Source organism: Mus caroli, unplaced genomic scaffold, assembly GCF_978045245.1.
Source record: "Mus caroli unplaced genomic scaffold, Mus_caroli_1 scaffold_19, whole genome shotgun sequence".
Lineage (NCBI taxonomy): Eukaryota > Metazoa > Chordata > Mammalia > Rodentia > Muridae > Mus > Mus caroli.
Genome location: NW_028227274.1, coordinates 57020244 through 57043818, shown reverse-complemented (window position 1 = coordinate 57043818; position 23575 = coordinate 57020244). Strand labels below are relative to the sequence as shown.

Genomic DNA, 23575 nt, shown 5'->3' with positions numbered 1-23575 from the left:
TTAGGCTAGACTGACTGACTGAGGTAGCCCCAGTGAGCCTTCTGCCTGCACTACCCAGTGCTGGGATTATTATGGGTGGTGGGCACTGTGATACAAGCACTCGACAGACTTTGCTTTCTTCTCATTCCCCCAGGACATACATTTTATTGAAGAGCAAATAAATAACCAAAGCAATCTATAGGCTAAGAATACATGAAAATGTGTCCCGATCTATATTCCTAGTATTCGTGGAGCATGTCAAGACAATTGGGGTGTTTGAGAAAGCAAAGGGGTGAGAACAACTGCACAGTGCAAAGGCTCAGCTTACTGTGCCCAAAGAGGTCCTCCCTGGTCCTCTGTCATTTCCCAGGGAATCCAGAACATCTGTCACTAACCACTCCTCATCCTTACTCCTCATTCCTTAAGATGCCAAAAGGTATGCGCGAGCAGAGACAGCACATCTGGTTTTCTTCAAAATTATTGACAAAACTAAAGTAACTACAGATTCGTCATAGCACAGAATTAGCTGAGAAGTGGAAATAAAACATTTTAGTTTTACTTCTAATGAAAATCAATTTTGTATAATTTGAGCATAACTTGAAAATCAATATACTACTCAGGGAATCATAAAATTTTTTGTAATTTGTTTAAGTAAGCGGTATTATGTCTGCTATTGATACTAATAAAATAAGCATTATTAAATTAGGTATTTAATGCCTCTAGAATTTAATTTCCATTAGAAAACTTCAATAATAGAACAAAAGCCTAGCAGTAATTATTTTCTTCATAAAATAAAAATTGGTAAAAGTTTTATTACTCATATATGAAAAAAAAGTAAAGAAGTATTTGAAGAGAGACAGCTGGGATCCCAGGACGTCTTCTAAACTTTTTACTTCTTACAGAAGACAAAACTAAGGAATTGGTATTTTCTCAAATGACATCACTGTGATTAAAAACAGACAGGCATTAAAGGAGAAAGCCAAAATAATTTTGGCATAGGAGTTAAAAGACCTTGATTTTAATTTTGCCTCTAGGAAGTAATGTGTCTGCAACTTATTTCCCCTTTGTGTAAGCAAAGTATTGCAGTTGATCCCAACGACAGTTTTAACTTCTAACCCATGATAGAAGTCAAACTTCTACACAGTTTATTATTAATGATACTGCCGTGGGGCAGTTTCCAAATACTGAAGCTGTGTATAGCGAAAGAGTGGTTTCATTAATTAATGATTCTCTGTGAAAACTGAAACATTATGGTAAAAGTTGTGCTAAACAGCCTTAAACATGATACTCTGTTTGGGTGTTTCTGAATGTTCCATCAATTATAGGAGGTTTTTAAAAATATTTATCGATTACTCTTTATGTTCTGGATCCTGTACTGAAAATGAAATGAATGGCTATTTATACTCAAGATCTGGTGTTGTATTTACTGCCCTTTATTAACAAAACACAATGACTAATGCATGGGATTAAAAACAGATTATTAAATACATTGGAAGCCAGGCAGTGTTCATCCATTTTAAGCCAGTTGTTTAATATTTAAATAATAAGCTATATTACAAAGACACGGTTGCTTTGGGACTAAAGAGACTGGTACAACTCCTCCTGAAAGCCTTTGTACTGAGCCACCCCAACACTAGCCAATATGGCTCCAGCATGTCTTGTATGTCAAGGTAGCGGTGTTTAGAAATTGTATGTGATGTTTCCCATAATCCCCATAAGTACTGTTTCATCATTCTCAATCAGAGAAAAACAGAGGCTTAAGTAAGGTAAGTAAGTTTCGTAGCTCAGAAGTGCCAGAAACGGAGCATGAACTTAAGCATATGAATTGAGACCTTGGAGAGCTAAGCATTGCTGGATACTAGGTGCTTGCTACTGCTCTTCCTAGGCAAAAACCAGTTAGAAACCTTTCCCCATTCCCCATATTGCTGAATCATTTTTACCTTTTATAGCAGCTAGGTTCTGACAGCTCGCTGCAAAGGAGAGTCAGCCAGAAAGAGGGAACCTCAACTGAGGAGTTACCTCCAACAGGTGGGCCTATGGGCATATCTATAGGGCATTTTCTTGATTGATTAATGTAGGATGGTCCAGTCCATTGTGGGCAGTGTCACCCTGGGCTGGTGGTCCTGGGCTATATAAGAAAGTAGTAAGCCACAGAGAGCAAGCCAATAAGCAATGTTTCTCTATGGTCTCTGCCTCCAGATCTCTGTCAGTTCCTGCCTCCAGGTTTGCCTTGAGTTCTTGTCATGGCTTGCTCACAATAATGGACCATGATCAGGATTTGTAATACCTTTCCTTACCAAGTTGCTTTTGTACAGAGTGTTTTTATCACAAACAAAAACAAAACCAAAAAACAAAACAAAACAAAAATAAAACCCCAAAACATAGGGCATCTTTCTGTCTTACTATTAAATGCAAAATGTTTTGTTTGTTTTTGCTAAGATTCACATGAGGTAGCATGAGGCAAACCTCTTTGCCTTAACCACAATTCACTAGCACAATTGGTTTTAGATACAATGATTACACAATTTGTTCCCAATCAGGACACTGTGAAAGAAGATGTTCACAATTATATTAAGAGTGTGGAAATGCAGTGAGGCAGATTTGAGGACATACAGTTACTTTATCTATGGACAAGTTATGAATCAAATTATGAATAAATACAAATGGGTTTGTAAATACCTGGTGTGTTCAGGGTATTGTCTAATAGTGTTTAAATAGATGCTGTCTTAGTTGGGGTTTTACTGCTGTGAACAGAGAAGCAATGATCAAGACAAGTTAGTTAATTGGGGCTGGCGTACAGGTTTAGAGGTTCAGTCCATTATCATTAAGGCAGGAACATGGCAGCATCCAGGCAGGCATAGTGCAGGAGGAGCTGAGAGTTCTGCATCTTCATCTGAAGGCTGCTAGCAGAACACTAACTTCCAGGAAGCTAGGGTGAGGGTCTTAAGCCCATGCCCACAGTGACACACCTATTCCAACATGGCTACACATTCTAATAGTGCCACTCCCTGGCCAAACATACAAACCATCACAGATACATAATTAATCTCCTCAAATCTCCACTACATGTAAATCCTAAATTATTTCATTAATTTACTCAAAGGTGACAATGTACCAAGTACTGTTTTGGATACTCAGATGTGGAAGTAGACAGAAGAGAAAAGGACATTCACCCTCAGGAGTTTATAGTTCCATTGCCAGTGAAGGTGAGAAAGACAACTGTCAAATGCCAGGCAATGGTGGTGTACACCTTTAATCCCATCACTGAGGAAGCAGAGACAGGCAGATCTCTGTGAGTTCAAGGCCATTCTGACCCACAGAGGAGTTTGAGGGCAGCCAAAGCTACACAGAGGAAGCCTGTCTTGAAGGGGATGGGGGGAAGAAACAGAAAGAGAAAAATGAAAATAAGGTAGTCAAATACTTTGTACTTTCAGTTCTATGAAGAAAATAAAGGTTCTGGGAGAGAATGGGGTTAGGTTTGGGGCAGGATATTTTGCAACTCAACTGAGAAGATGGAGAAAGAGTGCTGAAGAAAGCCTTCCTCCCCAAGGCCAACCATGAACACAAGCCCATGGGATCCAAACATTTATTTCTTGCCATTTTAAGCAGCCCATTTATACCTGTCTTATACTCTTTGATAATATATTATATATTTTGCATCCATTCATGGTATTTGGTATATACCGTTCAGAAAGAAGTATGGCAGTGTAGGGTGGTTCATTTCTTTATAATATAAGTCAATTTAAAAAATTATATTGCTCTTTCTTATCTCCATTATTCCTTCTAATTAATTTTAAGTATGATCTCCACACATAGCGTGGAAATTTTAAATATATTTGAAACACAGCAATTCTTTTGACTGCTAGTAAAGCAAAATTGTTAAAATAACGAATCCAATACTCTAAAAAAAAATATCAAGGAAATCCAAGGCATACCAGACAACTTGCCATTGAGATTGTCTTGGCAAGAAAAAAGTGCGAGAACAGGTCTAAAATAGAGCCTTGAATTGTGTACTGGGAAATCTGTTCGCAAACTTTAACATTGCCCTGAAGGACCTTTGCAGCAAAACACCTCATGATTCAGTCCTTTCTTTCCATTCTGTACAAGAAACACAATCATATTATGATAGCTTTGCTGAGGTGACCTGTTGGGTAAATGTAAGGGGTTACATTTTTAAAAAATGTCTAAAAATGCCTTTAGACATTTGTGGGTTGGTTTTTTTTGACAGAAATATCAAAGCTTATAGAAAATAAATGATAGGAAAAACTTCTCTTCACACAAAATGATCTCCAATATCTTGATGCAAATTTTATTTTAACTTATTCATCATGACAGGTTACCTAAATGATCTTCATGCTCTGACACACGCGTGTAATGTTTAGAAAATGTCACCTGAGATTTTTCTACTAAGAGAATATTTTTTTTCTGTCTTGAGATATCCATGATAATTTTTGACACTAAAGTAAAAGACAGTCACATCTCAGCTTGCATACCAAAACACTAAACATAAGACAAATTTACACAATATTTTAATTCCCCTTGAGTATGAAAATGAGGACTACAAGTTTGTTAAATGAGGACCACAAGAAGAAATTCTGACAAATCAACCAGGTACCAACAATAGTTGATCTTCCTTTAAATTAAGATTGCTAGATAGGTTTATTGTAGCTTGGAGGGCTCACTTCCAGGCAAGACTGATAAGTACTTTAAGAACCTTCCTCCCCTGGCAGCGTAGCACCTTCCAGGTCCACGGAAACTAGAAAGGAGGAATGAGGCTTCTGGTCGGTACCAGCTTGCTATCTCTATGTTCTATTAGACACGTGTGGTGTTTTCAGCAATAGGGTCTTACCATCAAGTTCATGAGGCTACCAAGACCATTGGCAATGGCTCATATTTGAGGGTCTATAGTACCTCATAGCCAATGCTACCAATAGAAGTGTGACATTAGTTTCCTATTTCTTAGACTGTTATGCCTATTATGGGCATTATTGTCACATTATAGAGAGGGTTACTCCACTGAAATTCTTTCTTTGTGTGTGTGTGTGTTCCAAGACAACATTTCTCCATGTAGTCCTGACAGAACTCTCTCTCTCTCTCTCTCTCTCTCTCTCTCTCTCTCTCTCTCTCTCTCTCTCTCTCTTTCCCTCTCTCTCGCCCTCTCTCCTCTTACTCCTATCCCCCTCTCTCCCCTCCCCATCCCATGTCCCTCTTCCTCTTCCTCACTTCCTGTCTCTGTCTTTGTCTCTAGACAGGCTGGCCTCAAATTCACAGAGATCCACCTGCCTCTGCTTCCCAAGTGCTGGGATTAATAACCTGTGCCACCACGGTCTGGCCATTTAAATAAGTCTTATATATCTATGTGTTGGATATTTCATAGAGCTTCTACAGTAGTAGTTTAGTCATTTGTCTTTGTCAGGAGGTCTACAGAATTATTTGTCATTCCCTATATTCTCTTCTTTACCTTGCCCAACTCCAATCCAATATCCCTTCCTGTTCCATTATTTCCATTCCCTTTAGTGGCAATATGTTCTGTCTTCTCATCCTTAGAGGTACCCATTACCTGCGGTTCCACTGATACGATAGCCTCACGACTATCACGGGAATAAACAACCATTTTCTAATTGATCTTAAGTTTCTTTCCACAGATGGAATCTACACCTGGGCAGTTATTAGGGCCAAGAACCTGTGTTACAAAGGGTCACCAGTCATAGAGGAGATTCCATTACTATTGTTCTGCTAATGGGACATAGTAATAAACAGATTCCAAATGACTTCTCATTACATCCATAGTGGGTGAAGATCTCAAAAGTCACCAGAGAAGCTTCTCTGAGCAGCCGATGGGGACTCACACAAACTCAAGATAAGATACAGAGCATAAGAAACTGTAGCGTGCTCAACCCTATACAGGACAGGTATATGAGACTGCCTTATGGCTCATTTTGGAAGAGGTGACAGAAAGACTGTAAGAGCCAGAAGTGGTAGGTGACTATAAGGAATGTTTTCCAGACACACTAGGGCAGCTGCACACTTGGAATATACAAGCTAAAACTAGAGAAAACTGAAGCATCATGGAGAGAGGGGAGGTGGGCAGGAAGGAAGTTATATTCATACCTGAGGAGTTATTGGAAATCAATAGCTGCAGGAAGAGGGAGTTTTAGTTTTCTTTATGGCTGTGGCCCTGATAAGTCTAACGCATTCCAGTGAATGGCCACAGACTGAAGAGTATATGGGTAGCCCCAGTTAAACTCAGTGTGTTTATAAAACTATGAAAGAGTACACAAAATTGAGATGGTGTAGAAGAGGGGTTAGATCCGGGAAGAGATGGGGAGAGGATGAATATAATCAAAATACAATGCATTTTCAAAGACAATAAAAAACTTAAAATATACATTATAAACCTTTATATCTACTTCATTTATCTATCTACCCTTGGTGTGTTCAAAATGTGTGCTACACGTGTCCAAGGATAGACATGATTGTTGCCTACCACTTTTGTATATGACAACCCTAAGTTGCAGTCAAGAGGTTGAACCCTCCTGTGGCTTACATTTTTTCTGCTGTTCTTATGTCAGTTAGGAAAAGCTGACTGGATCTTATAATGCTTCCACTAAAAAAAAAAATGCTGTAAAGCTCCCAAGAGAGAATATAAAAGACAGAAGAACAAAAAGTTGTCCTAAAATTAAAGAGGATGACAGCAGCTGTCTGATTCTTGGCACAAAGGAGCTAGATATATACAATACATATGTATGTATGTACGTATGTATATGTGTGTGTGTGTGTATTAGAATGGAATATTTCTTGAACTACAAATAGTATTCTACCTTAATTACTGCACAGCCCAATCACACACTGAAATAATGACTAAATCTACTTATCAACCAACTCACGTTATTGAAATATTTTGTATTTGTCTATGTAGTTACAATTTGAAGCATGTGTGATTTTTAACATGGGGATAAAATATGACTTCCAAATTCAACTTCAAAATAATGAGATTCTAGAGAAAAAAATATTGAGACTCTAAACTATTGGCTGAATACATCCTTATTTTCCCTCCTGAATTTAGTAGAGTCATACAAGTGATATTAGGGTTCTACCTGGCCATGCCTCATTTTCAATACTTAGATGACTTAGCTATTTGGACCTAATCGCAGATTTGAGTGTATATAAATGTGTGTATTTTGATTATATAATGAAATAATTTGCCATCAGGCTTATTGAAGCAATAATCTGTGGAAGTTATAAGCAGTCTTTAGAGACTACAAAATTCTTCTAGTTGTAAATACTGTAAAATGCCACCTTCAAGATTTTACCAGAGAGGCACAGAATTCAATAGTAAAATTATCTGTAATGAGTATTTGCTTTAAAAATGTTAGACTAAAATGTCTAATGTAAGTTTGATTTATTTTTATATTACTTGAAAGTAAAAAAAAATCAGCGTATTTAAGTGTTAAAAATAATATTTCTCACAGTTGGCCTTTATAGTGCTTACCCAAGATTCTTTACTTCTAGACAGTGCCAAAGATATATATTTTGGAGAGAATGTGTTTTCTCTAGGCCAAACACTAAGAAAAGCTCTGTAATACTTTACTCATTTCCAGCTGGCTGTTAGAAGAAGTGGGACTTCCTAAATTAAGAGAAAATAGTCACTGGCAGGGCTTGAAATTTTTTCAACTACCAATAAAATGGGGAGTCTTCAAAAACATGATCTAATCTGTGACAGTAAGCGCCAAGCTGTTACAAGATCGGCGGCTCTGGTTCAAGGAATTTGTCTTTGGGAATAATGGGATATTCCAAAGTGGTTTAACAAGAGCGAAGTAGCAATCGTGGCGAGAGTGGACCTCAGCGGGAAGCTGAGCAGCGACTTCCACTGGAAATGATTTGAGCAGCATTCCTTCTGCGCCCGCTCAGCGTTTTAATGAAGTGACTGTGAAACACACATGCTTAAGGACAAGAGCTGGGCTCGGTTCTTAAGATGAGCAGTTTGTTTAGCTCAGTGTTCTGTTGTCCATTTAAAATAGTTTGTCGGTTTTATTTAACACATGGGTGTTTGGAATCAATTCATTCCTAGATTTCAGACATTTGAGGATGTTGTTTTCTTCGCTCCATCCTTCCTCCCCGTCTCCTCCTTTGCAAAGGTCTAAATAGTCAGTTGTGCTTAATGAAATGTTTTCTTGTAATTAAAGCAAGTCTAGGAAATGTATGTGGCAAGATCAAACAGATTGCTTATGAATGATTTAAGAGATCTTAATGCCTTGTGAGAGGACTATGAATCCACAACCGGTAGCAAGTGTATACTGATCAATGCAGCAATGGGAGGGATGGATTACTACAAAGCCACCGACAAGTGTAAGTTTTCACTTGCATTTGTCATCTTGTCAGCTCTCAGCCCAGACAGTTCTGACATATCATCATGCTACAGAGAGCACTTTTGCAACCAACCACAGTGACTGAACTTCATGTTCAGTTTAAATACTTTCCAGGTCTCATTCGACGGTTCTGTCAAAAAGCTGACCAGATTTTTTTTGGTCGTGTAAGAGAGAGGAGTGAACTATATGCGTTTTGAAATCATCTTTCCCTTGTTCTAATAAGCAAAGCCTTAATTGCAAGCAGCCCAGGTATTAGTGTATGGTAGCTATCTCTAACTTACTCCACTGTGACAGGAGTCTCACATTCACTAGGTCTCAGGTGAGAGCCACTCTCTTCCCTGTTGCCCTTCTGGGTTGGAGAGCTGCTGTCTAAACTAGTGGTGAGAATTCCATTCATGTCCTGTCACAAGGATGACAAAGAAGTCTGCTATACCCACATGAAATGTCAAGGAGGCTGGTGGATGGCTCAGCAGGTAAGAGCATGTGCACTGAATGCCTGAGGATGAATACCTAGCACCCACACAGAAAGCCTGGCATGGCTCTGCTTGCCTGTAACACCAGCGTTGGAGAGACACAACAGGTGGACCCTAAAAGCATAATCAAGTGCGTTTATCATACATATACACACCACCCAATCACACCACACACAATGGAATTAGGAGGTGTGGCCTTGTTGGAGTAAGTATAACCTTTATGAAGTGTGTCACTGGGGGTGAGATTTGGGGGTTCCAAATGCTCAAGCCAGGCCCAGTGTCTCTCTCTTGCCACTGCCCATGGATCCAGATGTAGAACTCCCAGCTATCTGTCCAGCTACCTCTCCAATACCAGGACTGTCTCCATGCCATCATACTCCCCAATGAGGATGGCTCAGAGGCTCAGAGCTTAAGGTGCCTGCTCTTCCAAAGGTCCTGAGTTCAATTCTCAGCAACCACATGGTGGCCCATAACCATCTGTAATGAGATACAGTGCCCTCTTCTGGCCTGCAGGCACACATGCAGGCCGAATGCTGTATACATAATAAATAAATAAATCTTTTTAAAAAAAGTGATACTTTTAAAGTTATGCTATGTTTCATATCGTGATAGTGACATGAAGTTGTGGGGACAAACAAGAAAGAAAAGATTATAACTTAATAGTCATGTTATTATGGGTTCAATTGTTTGAATTCGTTTTTTTCAACTTGACAGAAACTAGGGTCATCTGGGAGGCGACAGTAGCCCAGTTCAATAATTGCCTCCATCAAACTGGCCTGAAGGCCTCTATGAAACAGTTTCTTGATTAACAATTGATATAAAGACAGTCCATTCCTGTGAGCAGCATCACCCTTGAACAGGTGGTCATGGCGTACAGAAGAAAGCACACTGAGCACACCAGGGAAGACAAGTCGGTAAGCTGTGTCCCTCCATGGTCTCCGATTCAGCTCTTGCTTTCAGGTTCCTACCTGGAGTTCTTGCCTTGGCTTCTCTCCATAAAGTAAGGGTGGTAAAATGAAATAAACCCTTTCTTACTCTTTGCTTTTTGTTGGTGTTCTATCGCTGTGACGGAGAAGGAAACTAACACGTCACTGCTTACTTGATCTTATACATAGGTCTGGGTTGTTTGTAATTTAATAATTTCTAAACCCAGTGTCTCTTTACAGTTATGACAGTTGGCCTTACAAAGCACACCGATCTGGTACTCTGTAATTGATTTAAGTTTTGCAATTCTACTTTTGAGCTCCTTAATGTAAAATGACCAAGGCTAGCACCAATGAGCATACAACACTGGATGAGGAAAATCCTACGAGGCCTCAATCTTGCACGGAGAACAGTAAATAGGCAAGGAGAAGAGGTGGAGGTGGGAAAGTTGGTAAGAGTACACCAACTGGTTGCCCAGTGCCAAACGGTCAGCCCGGGAAAGCATACCTACAAGAAGCATTGTGCAGTAGGAACAGGGTGTGCTTGGGAATATATATGTGTGTGTCACACACACACACACACACACACACACACACGCCTGTAACAACAATTGTTAAAGGAGTGGAAAATGAATTTGAAGGTGAGCAGGGAGGGGTATATGTGAGAGTGTGGAGGAGAATAGGAAGGGGAGAAATGTAATTTTATTGTAATCTCAGAGCAACAGTGGAAAAGTGTGTGTGTGTGCGTGTGTGTGGTGAGCATTTGTAGTGTGCAGGAATGTGTGTACCACAGTGAATCAATGGAGGTGAGAGGACAACTTAGAGTTATTTCTGACCCACCGTTTGGGCTCGAGGGATTAAATAAATTCACCAGGCATGGTGGTTACGAACATCTTCACTCACTGGTCATTTTACTCGGCTTTGGGCTTCTTTTGAAAAATCATGCAAGGTACTCAAAAATTGTGATTTCTCTGTGCCTGTAGTTTTAGGACAATAGATCAAGTGGATTATAATAACATTCATTATATATGTGTTGAAAATACTACTTTACTAGAAATAATGGAGAAGCATAAAGGCTTTTTACAAAATTAACAAAAGTCAACAAAATTAAAATGCAAAACATCCAGTATATTTTACTCTTTTAGTTAGAAGACTGTTTCCAGAGAATAAACAAAAATTTAAAGCACAATTGTGAGATTTATAGCTACTTCAAATTAGAAAATTATCGATGCCATCAAATTTGAATGACATTAAATAAGTGGAATTATAACCTTTGAAGTTGTTTTTCAACGAGAAAGTGTTTAGATCGACTGGTGTATTTTACCTTCCTTTTAAGGAAGAGTGACCATAGCTTTTAGGTTTTCTCTACGAATTTTCTGCATTGTTTATTTGAAGATGATTATTCAGTGGTGGTTTCTTTTCCAGGGATAAGTTAAAATGATTCATAGTGTGTCTACACAGAGATATTTTCAACTAGATGTACAATTAAAATGTACATCGTCACTCAAAATGACTGACGATGGATCACTTAGGATGACATCATTTCAAAAAAACTCATAACAATATGTTGTCCAAATACTGATTTAAAATGTCATAATTTGATGTGTGGTCCAAACTATTCCTTTTTCATATTTCGGAAAATTTCCAGTACCATATAAGCTTGGATCTTAGAGTATGGAATAAATCTAACAATAGAACAACAATAATTAATTTGGCTCAATGACATCAATCATTTGTTAATATTTCATGGAAGACCAACATCCACTAAATCTTTAGGAAAAGACAAAATTCTTTGCAACAGGTAAATAAAATACTTTTGCTTGCTCTCCCTCTGGTCTCCATTAATGCAAACCAGAAGTCATATAAGTTGAAATCGAGGCAGAAAATCCAGATTTGTGAGGAAAATGTGGCATTTTATTAAACACGAGGAATGATGTTATTTTTCATGTCAGCTTATGTGAGTGAATGCAGATTTGTGTCACCACAAAACATGTATGTCCTGTTCCCCTCCCCTAAGAAAGATTATCAGGGCACATCCATATCAGACATTGTCAGAATGTGACACACAACTGTGTCAAGGGTCAACCTAAACCACAATAGAGATCTAATACCCTGTGTCCTCGTTTTAAAGGCTCTGTAGTTTAATGAAATAAACATGAGCCATGGCCATGTTGAACATCTACCTAGAAACCAGCCTTTCTGCCTTTCCATGGGAATCTGTTTGTCTGCTTGTTTGCTTGTTGTTTGTTTGTTTGTTTGTTTTGGTAGTATTAGGGTTTTAACCTAGGGATTGCATATCATAGGCAAGTGCTATACCCCTAAACTACATCACTCCTTTTATACCTGGTCCCCCTGCCCCTTAAGCCGAGCAAAATTATTCCATTGTTTACACAAAATTATCCCAGCGATAAAAGTTAGAAATCACATAGGCTAATGTAAATGCCAGCACCTAGTTGAAGGCATTAGCCATTTGCTGCTTCTGCCTTTGATTGACAGCAGTTTGCCTAATGACCCCTAGGAAGTACAAGAGCCTAAGGACTTCTCTTCTGATTCAGTGCATGCTGTGTCTGTCTTACGAAGAGAGGCGTGCGTTTGTGTTGCTAGACTTTATGGCAAGCAAATTCAATATTCCTCATCAAAGCCAAACCAAGTTTTAATATTAGGTCCATATAGGTGTATTGATAGTATAAAACACTGGGTAGGAACTGAATGGGGAAGACAGATTAATTGCCCTCAGGGGAGCACGGACATCCAGCCACAACTGAATACATCTTGTTGCTGTTTCTGCTGTAGAGGCACATCTGATAAGAATAAGCGATCTGTGTTCTGTCTGTCCCTGAACACTTTAATCACAGGGACACAGTATCTGAAGCACTGCGCCTTTGCTCTGTAATTGTTTGGGATGTTTTTTCATTTTGACATGAAAGCCCCACCTTAGAAGTCAAAGGGAGGGTGGGGGAGGGTAAAATCAGGAACACTCAAAAGAAGTCGCTGGTTCTCATTTGCACACATTTCTGCTGTTAGAATTTGATGCTGACAGGTCGAGAAGGAAAAAAAAAAAGGTTTTTAAGGAAAAGAGAAACATACTTTGATGTTAAGAAAGGCCGGGGAGGAGAGGGAGAGGGCGAAAGGGGGTGATGGAGAAAGAGAGCAAAGCAAGAAAGGGGTGCCCAAGGCTAAGAATCCCAGAATAAAGAACATTCATGGGAACCACCCTCTGAGCCCTGCGAAGGATATGTGTGTATGTGTTAGCAACACAGCCCAGCAGAAGGTATTCAATCTAATAGGACTTGTGAGTTATATATATAATTATGGTAACATCAAAAAGTTTCTCAAAGCTAGCACAAGCCTCCCCCCCTCCCCAAATCAGTATTCTTTATACTATGCAAAGTTAATTTTTCTTTCATAAGATACAACACAAGGCCACAGTAGACAAGTTCTACCAATCAAAAGGAACAGGGCTTGTCATGGTGACAACTACGGGAATCCTGTCTCTACACGACTCCTCAAATGTGCTCCAAGTTCTGTGTCAGATGTTATAATAACATCAAGGTCTGCTGCGTTTTAAAATCTATATTTGGGGTTGTGTAGTTAACTAGGATACAGGTATCCTTTGAAGTATTCCTATTTATCACAAAACCTGGAAAATATAGTTCATTTTATATACTGATGTCTTAGTCATGTTTCTATTGTTGCAATCAACACACACAAACACCCTAAATGACAAAAGCCTAACATAGCAGAGTACACTATAGCTAGCACTATCTCTACATTTTTCATCTGACCTGTACCTTCAAAGACATTATTTCATCATATTAACACCAATCTGCCTATCTGTCCATTTCCCATTTAAAAGTTGGGTCAATATGCTTGAATGCAATGCAGCTGTGAGAAATGACCCTCACATCTCTTGAATTCCACCCAAATGTGCTTTTCTTCTGCTTAGAAGAAGAAAAGAAGGCAAGTCCTATACATGACAGATGCTGATTATGTGTGATCTGGAGTTCACTGATGCCTGAAAGTCATTCCCACTGAAATGGGAAGCATTTCAAAGCCTTATGGATCAGGTTCAATGTTTATAAGTTCATCTGAGTCCTAATGTGAAATCTGAGCATTGATAACGGAGGCAAAACATTAAATTTCCTAAGAACCAAAACGAAATCTTAGTGTGCAAATCTTTATGAAGGAAGAAAGCCATAAACACAAAACACACAGCGGTGCACACACACACACACACACACACACACACCCCACATCCAAGTCTTCCACCCCTACATCAACACCTACTCTATACATCTATAACACGAGAAAAAACTTTCAATATCCAGGATGTCATGTGTGGCAGCATTGAGAAAGCTGGAATAATTCTCAATGCTTTAAATATGGAAAGTATTTCTTTCGGAATATTCTTCAGCTTATTTTGAAGAAAGCTATCATTCTTCCTACTGGGCTGTAGCAGATCTTTCTTCCCATTTATGAAACCCAGGAGGGGAGACTTCCATTTCATTCAGGCCACAGAGCTGTGGTGAACACAATGCCACAGGTGAATGTGGAAATATTACATTTGGGATCTGGTACAAGTTTTATCCTAACACATAGAGCTCACTGATGGCCTGCTAAGTGATATATTAAGCATATTCCACAGCCTGATCATATATGAGCCGCCACATATGAAAATTATCAGCCAATTTTACTATTACCGTGAAATAAAATTGCCCACTGCCCAGATGAACTCTGCCCATTTAAATTGACTTTAACAGCTGTGATCCTCATCCCTCCCTTGACAAGTCAGTGACCCCTCTATGATAACTTCTCTTTGAATGTTTGTCTGTCCTACTGTTAATGTCAGTGCTCCAACCCTGTTTTACCAAACAAGGAAAGGAATTCTGGTTTTTCCATTTCTACTGTACACAACTCATAATATTGAAGGGAGAAGAATTATATCTTGTCCAGTTTTTTATTTTATTTTATTTTTGCTCTTCTGCTGGAAATTATGCCCTTTAAGTGTAGTTTGGGTTTACGCATTGAGTGTGTTTTATCTGTCAGATGGCTATTATTAAAACATATTCGGAGGCAAAACTCTAATAATAAAGGTTCGCAATAAAATAATGCTCACTATTTTTAGAACTTCTTTTTTAATGCCAGCTATGATGCTAGACACGTGATGTATTTTATCACAATCATTAACATCATCCCTTAGAGATCGTAATCTGAGAGACCTGGACATAAAAGCTGGACATGGAACATTCTACTCCTTGATGTCTGCCCCTGCTCTCTCTGCCTCCTAACCTCCACGCAAATCATTCTCACCTTAGACCAGTCACCTACTCGCCACACGTAGCACTTGGAGTAGTCCTCACAGTCCTCGGCCTCCCTGGGTCTGGTGGAGAGGACACACTTTTTTCTCGGGTTAGTGCATCTCACGGTGCGATGCCGCACACCTTTGCCACACTTCACTGAGCACTGGAAGATAATATGAAAGGGTTGAGGAGAGTTGGTACAGGCTATGGATTAAGGCATGCTCAATAACGGTTTCTGTCATTTCTCTTATAATTAGAAGGGCTACTAGGGATTGAACAGAACAGGTCTATCGTTTCACATCATATAAAATATGTTGAATTTAGGTACATGGATAATTTTCTGCATGTCTACATGAGGGTGGGCTTTGTGCATGATTCATGCAGTTGTGTTTGTGGGGCTCCACGCACGTACACACCTAAATTGCTCTGGAGAAGTCACTGAATGTATGCGGTAAGTGTCATATATAATTATGTTAAGATATGTGCAACAATAATACGAGTTTATCACTGTGGATCTGCATGGAAAACACATGTATATAGCACACTATAAGCTTGCAAGACTGTGTAGTATAGTGAGCTCACCCTGGTCTACAATGTAGCTCTATCCCTTCTGAAGGGGTTTTGAGTGACTTAATTCCTCTAATTTATACTGCTCATACATATAAAATGGTAAATATTTCATTTTCTTGCGCTTGTAAGAATGTATACATTATTACTATATAAACTTCAAATATGAAGTAAAATCTCATTGCTTGTAATGAATGCTAAATGTTAATTTTCTTTACTTTTTAGATGTTCAGAGATATTCAAGGGATATCAAATACACACTTGAGTGTGTGCCTCACCAGCAGTACTCATGGCGTAGACATGAGAAAAATCATAAGTCTAGAATGTCCCTGGAATGATCTATAAGGTGTATGAATATCTTCACATTTTTAATTTAAACAAAAATAGCTCTTTTCCTTTTGTATCGGCAAAATTAATAGTTCTCCGTATCAACCGTCATGTGTAGTGATTGGGAACACGACACAGGATATGTAGAAGGGAAGGGTCATGAAGGAAAAGCAGATGACATGGAGTAAGGACCGCACCTCCGACCACACTCCGGCCTCCCACACCGTCATGCAGTCCTGACCCTCACAGCGTTGCGCAGTTGCGGGCTTTGGCCCTAGGCAGTCCCTCTCCCAGGCTCTAATCAGGGTTCCATTTTCCAGCTGCTGGGTACAGGCCACTTGTCTACTCTGGACTCCTTTTCCACAGGTTCGTGAACATGTGGTCCATTCTGTCATCATCCACCTAAAGGGAAAACAAAGGTCATGGGAGGTAAATTAAAAGATGTCTGCTTACCACATACCCAACACTCTTAGAGTTAGCTGAAAGTTCATTTATATTAAATTTAATTACCCTGTAATCACCTTGTGCATTTCCCTGAATGTTCCATAATTCTTATCTCTTTTACATTCTTAATGCTCAAAGTCTTTAAATGTTGCCATTCCTAATATGCTAATGCTAACTTGTCTGTTAACACATTCTATACAGAATAAGCATAGATATAAAATGTTTTGGAACTGTTTCTTCTTTGTATTATGAATATTCACAAAACCCAAATGTACTGAGAACTACAGTTATTATGGCCACTTACAGAAAAGCAAATTGAATCATACAGAGATTCAGTAAGAACCTCCCAGCTAGAGATGTATACGCTTGAGCCTAGACACTGGCTAGCTCTGACATGAACACAGACATATGGGTTTATTAACATGATCTCGTTTTAGTTAATTTTTTGGACTCTAATATATTGCTTTCAGATTTACTGATTTAATCACCTCACCAACACACACACACATTTAAACAATGATTAGGGTAGTAATACATAATTACTGTTACCTCTAATGATTTGGGGCATATCACAATGGCATTAGCTTGACTATCTACCCAAATTTAACTTCAGGACAGAAGCAGGTCCTACGTTAGGAACAGTCTCCCTTCCCATTGTACTGTATTTACCAAGATCCTTGCAATGGAGAAGAGCGATGTGCCCATATGTTGAGATTAAGTGAGGAGAATCGCCAAGGAATTGACACAGCATGAAGCTACCTTGTGAAGCCCACTGAGATATAAAGGTGGTGACAGATAGTCTGTCTGAGAGTTGAGACAGTTCCACAGGGACTATAAGGACAATATCAATGGCATGAACATGTGAGACTAAAGGAGGGTTCACATGCCATGCACAATAGAGTGGATAGAGTCATATTGGTTGTACTACTCAGAAGGCCTGGGATTTAAAACACACAGATTATTTATATGGCTATTGCAAGCCTAAGAATAGGAGTGCATTGGGGACCCACATGATGAAAGGAAATAACCAACCCATATCAAGTTTCTGTGACCTCCTATGAGTTCCTTGACATCCGTCTTTCCCTCCCTCCAAACAACAAACAAATAAATAAAAATATCCTGTCTAACATTTGGGGTTAACTAAAACTGTATGGTGCAAAGCCACCAGAAAGGGGGCTAGTGTACTATATAACACATATTTTGATATATATTTTAAATAATTGATCTTTAAACTATACATGCATCTTCATCTTCTACTTGTTTCTAAAACAAACCACATTAAGATTTTTACTCAGGCTATTTCTTCAGATGGATTTCTCTGCCTGGATCCTGACCAGGCTGCAGACAACTTCCTCTTGGAATGCTCTTCTCGATGGCCTACTCGGCCATCATTGGGAAGAAAGGCCCCTTGGTCTTGCAAACTCTATATGCCCCAGTACAGGGGAACGCCAGGGCCAAGAAGTGGGAGTGAGTGAGTAGGGGAGCAGAACGGGGGAGGGTATAGGGGACTTTTGGGATAGCATTTGAAATGTAAATGAAGAAAATATTTAATAAAATTTTTTTAAAAAAAAGAATAAATAAAAAGCCATTTTAAATTAAAAAACAAACAAAGAATGCTCTTCTTCCCACTCGCAGGCTGGGGCATTTCCATAGCTATGCCACCTGGCTTGTGGCAACCCACAGGATTGCCTGGCTAGAGGTTCCCCAGTTCCCTAAAGAATGGAGTCCTCTTTTTTTTTTTTTTTTTTGGTATGTACATAAATTTCTCAATGGCACAAGTCAAGACAAGTTCCTCTTAGAGTGTTTTTGCTTCCTACTCACAGGCTGGGGCATCTCCACAGCTCTGCCACCTGGCTTGTGGCAACTCATGGAACTGCTTGTCTAGAGGTTTCTCTGGCTTCCTGATGGACTCACTCTTCTCCTTTTTGCACATATGTAAATTGCCCACAGGCACAGATCGTATTCTAGTTAGTCGTTTGCATTAAGTAACTTTCCACTAATAGCTTTTCATTAAACATTTCTAGAAATGAAATTTAGGTTTCTAGGTTCTACAGGAATACTTATCAATTGTATCAAAGCTAACCAATCCCAAATTTTTCCGGTAATGACCCACATTTTGAAGCATTATATTCTCTTATAGTCCAGTGTACATCTGCAAAGATGGTTTAATTTTAGCAATCTATGTGTTTTTATTTCTGAGAACAAAAAAGAAGAAAGTACGCTAACACTTTTCTTCTACTGGAGTCCCTCAGTTGATTTTGCCTAAAGTGAATAATTGGCCATCAAATTTGGCTTGGTTTCTGCTTTTTATTGCTGTAAATATTCTGGAAATAATCACAACTTAAATTCTTCTTTTAGTGTCTTTTCCCTCAGCTTTTAAAGCCTGAAGATATAGATGAAAGGAGTCCATGTGATTGATGTCTTGGAACTTCATAGTTTTACAACAAACTTGATTCTCGCATGCTCAATAGAAGGATGGATGCTATCTTTTCACTCATTGATAATTCCTCAAAAGAAAGATGCAAACTATAAATTTTCTAACAGGATAAGGGCATTCTCTGTGTTTTAGAGTCCATCTACATAGTAATGACCTCATTTGTAAGACATAACAGAGATATTTAGTCATTAGATATTTATTTAGTCATTTAACTATTTTCTTTATTGATATAATTACATCATTTCCCCTTCCACGATCTCTCACATTTCAAACTCATAGCCTCTTATTTCATTAACTATTATTACATACATATATGCATATACATGTTTTCTCTACTGTATATTTTGTATTTGGCACATAAGATGACACAGGCTACTAGGTGACATTTTTGCTGTAGATGTATGTGAAGATTTAGACTATTGTCAGAGTAACAGGAAGTAGAATCAGCCTGGAAACGAAATTCTGGGCATGCCTGTGAGAGATTATTGAGATTAGGTTAACTGAGATAGGAAAAGCCACATTCTATGTGGGCAGCACCACTTCCAGAACAGAGATCTTGGGCTTCAGAAACGGGAGAAAGTGAGCTGAGTATTAGTATCCATCACTCCACTACCATACTGTGGCCACAATGTAACCAACTGCTTCAAGTTCTTGCTGTTCTGACCACCCCATCCTGATGGACAGTACCCTCAAACTCTTAGCCAAATAGCCCACTGTTCCTTAACTTGCTTTCTGTTTGCTTCACATTTACTTATGTTGCACATGTGAGTGCAAGTGTGTGTGTGTGTGTGTGTGGATACATAGATATATGCTTTCCATATCACACATGTGCAGGTGGGAGTCAATTTTCCCTTTCCACTGTGTGGGACTCAGGAAATGAACTCAGATGGTCAGGCTTGGTGGCAAGCCTCTTCATCCACTAAGCTATCTCACTGCCCCCCTGAAGGTACTTGGGATGTATAGTGTGAATGAAACTAGAACGGTTTCTGGGGAGACATAAGAGAAACCATGGAAAAAAAAGGAGGGACGTGCTCTATGAGCAGGTCTTGGAAAGATGCCCTGTGATGACTGCCATGTGATTTATCTTATGTGCCTAGACCTTTAAAGGTTCCCCAATTGCTTGTCAAGTGGCCCTATAAGAATTCTTAGCTGCTAGAACTGCTTGACCCTGTGATCTTCAGCGTTGGTTGCCTCTTGGATTTCTGGGAACAGGATTGGAGATAGAAAAGCCAGCTGAGGCTTGTGGTGGGGAGGGGCTAGCAGAGTGAGAGGAGAAGGCAGTTAGTGAAGACATTGTTAGGAGACGGTTGAGCCAGGAGAAGCTGTGCTGAGCAGATAGGCTAAAATGATTGTTATAGTTTGGAGCTGTTCCCTGGGAGAAGGGACTGTTTAAGCAGTCTGTTGGGGAACTAAAGGAGAAACAGTGGGTAGAGGCTGGGTTGGAAACTGGGAGGAAGCTGGCAGGAAGTTCCCAAGACTGGTTACTGTTCCAAAAGAGCTAGCCACTTGACTGGTGAGCCTCACCAGCTGCCTCTGTTCACTCCTTGCTCTCTTCATTGTCATGGCTTCCTGTTTAAAGACACTGCCTCCCTTTCTCATGGAAGGAAGATAATTTTCCCTAACAAAAACCACTTCTGCTCTGCTGCAAAATTTTCTCTTGAAGTTGCTATGAATAAATGATTCGTTTAGCCTGTCTTCATTAAGGCTTCCTCCCCCAAGGTGGCTGACTGCCTCAATTGATAAACAAATGCTGAGCAGCACAGGCTTCTAAGAGCACAGGAGGAAGAAAGCAGGATGTCCTAGGCCTGTGATTGTAAGCATGTTCCAGATCTCGGATGCAGCAGAAAAAGCTACTGCGTGCAAACAGTATATGTGAGGTAAAATACAGTGTTTTAATGTTAAGAGTATCTCATAAAATAAATTAGCATTTCATAGCTGGATATGGTGGTGCATGCCTTTAATCCCAATACCTGGGAGGCAGAGATAGTGAGAGCTCTGAGTCTGAGGCCAAACTGGTCTACAGAAGGAGTTCCAGGACAGTTACATAGAGAAAACTTGTCTTGGAAAACAAAATATTAATAGTAAAAACAACAACAATGGAGATGAAAATTATCCAAAATCATTATAGGGTGCATACTAATGTACTTCTGAAAACACTATCCCTTTATTATTTTAAAGTATATAACTATGTAGAGGTTAGGGCTGTCACTAGAGAAGGGGGGAAATTAAGAATCAGACCTCAGTAATTTACAAACACTGAATTCACAGCAAAAACAAGGCTTGAAACCATTAACACTATAAAGGAAGAAAAGATTCCCTAAACATTTTCAGTTTTTCCAACATGGACCAAACTCACTAATTAGGGCCTAACAATTTTGTTTTGCAACACAGTGGGGAACAGGGATCATATAGAGGGGACAGAAATGAAGGCTAGGGGTGAACAATCACCTGGATGACAGTAATTTCCAATTTAAATGCCAACGTGAAATTGGCTTAACTAGGGGTTTTGTTCCTTCAATCACATAGCTTCCCCCCCCCATGATTTCTTTCATGGTGGGAAGTTATGGGGCAGATTAGCTGTACAGGGTGACAAGGCTCTACATTCTTGGCATGCCTGAGTCTTAGGGTGTGCAAAGTCTCCCGAATTTCATTTCCAAAGCTGTTATGAAGGGGAATCAATTCTCTTGACTTTTGGAGAATGCTCAACTCAGTCTAATGCATGCAGTCTCTACAATCCTGAGCGTCAGATAAGTCAAGTGTTCTTTCACCAGGCTAGAGGAAGCACCTTTCTATTTTTATCAGACCATCTCTAAACATGGTAGAGCTTGAGACATTGGACTGTCTCACTTAAATACACCAATCCTTTTCAGGAGAAATTATTTGAGTTTTCAGGCTCCACTAAGGAAGCCATACCAAGTACCCATACAGCAAAATTATACCCAGGTCTGTACTTTTCTATCTGCTTCCATTTCTACGTCCTAAGTCAGGGCTCATCTTCTTCTCTACTTGTAACTGTCACCATTGCTATTTTGTTCCCTGCTCATGTGTCTTGACTGTCCTGTTACCCAGTCCTCACTGAAGAACCCATCAGGAACTGGGCTGTCTTCAAAATTTTAGGAGAATTGAGTAAGTGGCTGCCAGGCCCAGAAGGGACCCCATGTCTCCCATTGTCTGGCTGGGGCTGAATCTGCCCAGGCTTGACACTTCCTTTTGTCCAAATTCTAGCATATCATCTCAGAGAAAGCTGAAGCAAATAGCTAGATTAGCCACAATTAATTAAACAACAAGTTTGAAGAGGTGACTCAACTCACAAGTCCTTCTTAAACTTAATAGGTAATTGCTCTTTGTCTTTACACTCTTAAAGATGTTACCCACAGATCGTAACCCTACTCTCTCAGATTTGCTTACTGAAATGTTCATACTTGGGTACATGGTTCTTTGTGAGGTTCTAAAGGAAAGGTGATTTTCATACTAAACTGTGTTAGGTCTAATGCAAAGCCATGCCTAGAGTATGGTTACCTTGTTTGACAGGGTTGTTCATTGCACTTTCGAATCTGTGGCTCTGGTTTGGTCAAGTCCTTGCATTTCTTGTTGTCCACGAGGCTGATATTCTTGCTCATGATTTTTGTGCAGGACACCATTGTCTTCCTCTCTCCTGCAAAAGGCAGATGGACATATACTGTGACATCATTCCAGGCTTTTGTGAAATGGATATTGTCATAAAATTAAACTAATTTGGGGTCATGTCAATGAATATGACACTGCTTTAGAGTTACATAGCAAAATGTGCCTCTGGGATTAAGAATTTTTCCTTCAAGGGTAAACAGCAGTTGGTATGTTACAGGGAGATGTTGGAAGGATAAGTTAACAAGATGTTGATTGAAGATGCATCTTTTAGCAGTAAGTGGTCAGATGTTCTGTGTGTATAGAACATTCTGATACTGTTCTCCACGATGAGAATTCCCCAAAGCACACAAACAGGTACATGGACATCTAAAGATTTCATTGCTATCCGTAGCAGTATTCTATAGCAAGGGACAGAAAGTACTGTTTTTTTCCGAGTGTACCTGATGGTTTCATTCATAATGCTTCTGACAACAGCCCTAAGAATTCTAGAAACAACTACCACTTTCCTTTGATAAAACTCATGAGCTTATTATAATAAAAACTTTTAACAGTAAGACTATTTGTATTTTGTGTTCATTTTTCGTAGAGACACTGATTGATAGTGTCAGTGTCATTGTTAAAAGTCTAGTGTGTTCAAATTTCTTTTTCTCAGTATCGTTCTTATAAATAATTTCCATGTAGGAGATTTAATGGTACATTTATTATTGATTAATGTTATCAGCAACAAACGGTAAAGCCAGAGAGTCGTTTGATAAAATGTTGTCTGCACACAAAAGGACTAAATTACTGGAAGTATAATTTATAGCAAACCCAGTTCATGAATCATCACGTCGATACTAAAAGTCGAGCTTGTAAAGAGCTTATGATAAGACAAAAGTGTTCCTATTATATCAAGTAAAATGGAAAATAAAATCACATTTCACTACCGAAGAAAATGCTAAAGAAAATTGTGATTATATTTTAGTGCAGGTTTTGTTTCGATTTGTTTCTGTTTTTGTTTTTGTTTTGTTTTTGTTTGTTTATGACATGTCTTAGAACCAAAGTAGAAGGGTAATTTCAAAACTGAAAATCAAGACAATGATATCCCTAAAACATTATTTTTCTGTCAAGCATATTCTAAAATATTTTA

At 39.1% G+C, this 23575-nt stretch overlaps 1 protein-coding gene across 1 annotated transcript in view; it reads right to left on the bottom strand.

The window, feature by feature from the left end:
* The window catches only part of Adamts19 (ADAM metallopeptidase with thrombospondin type 1 motif 19), a 202891-nt gene that overhangs the window by 5273 nt on the left and 174043 nt on the right, over positions 1–23575 (bottom strand). Inside the window, exons 19-21 of the mRNA XM_021150815.2 lie at positions 22339–22474; positions 16136–16340; positions 15055–15207 (exon numbers count right to left, since the gene is read on the bottom strand). Coding sequence (XP_021006474.1) covers positions 15055–15207; positions 16136–16340; positions 22339–22474 — 494 coding nt within the window. The remainder of the gene's footprint in view (positions 1–15054; positions 15208–16135; positions 16341–22338; positions 22475–23575) is intronic.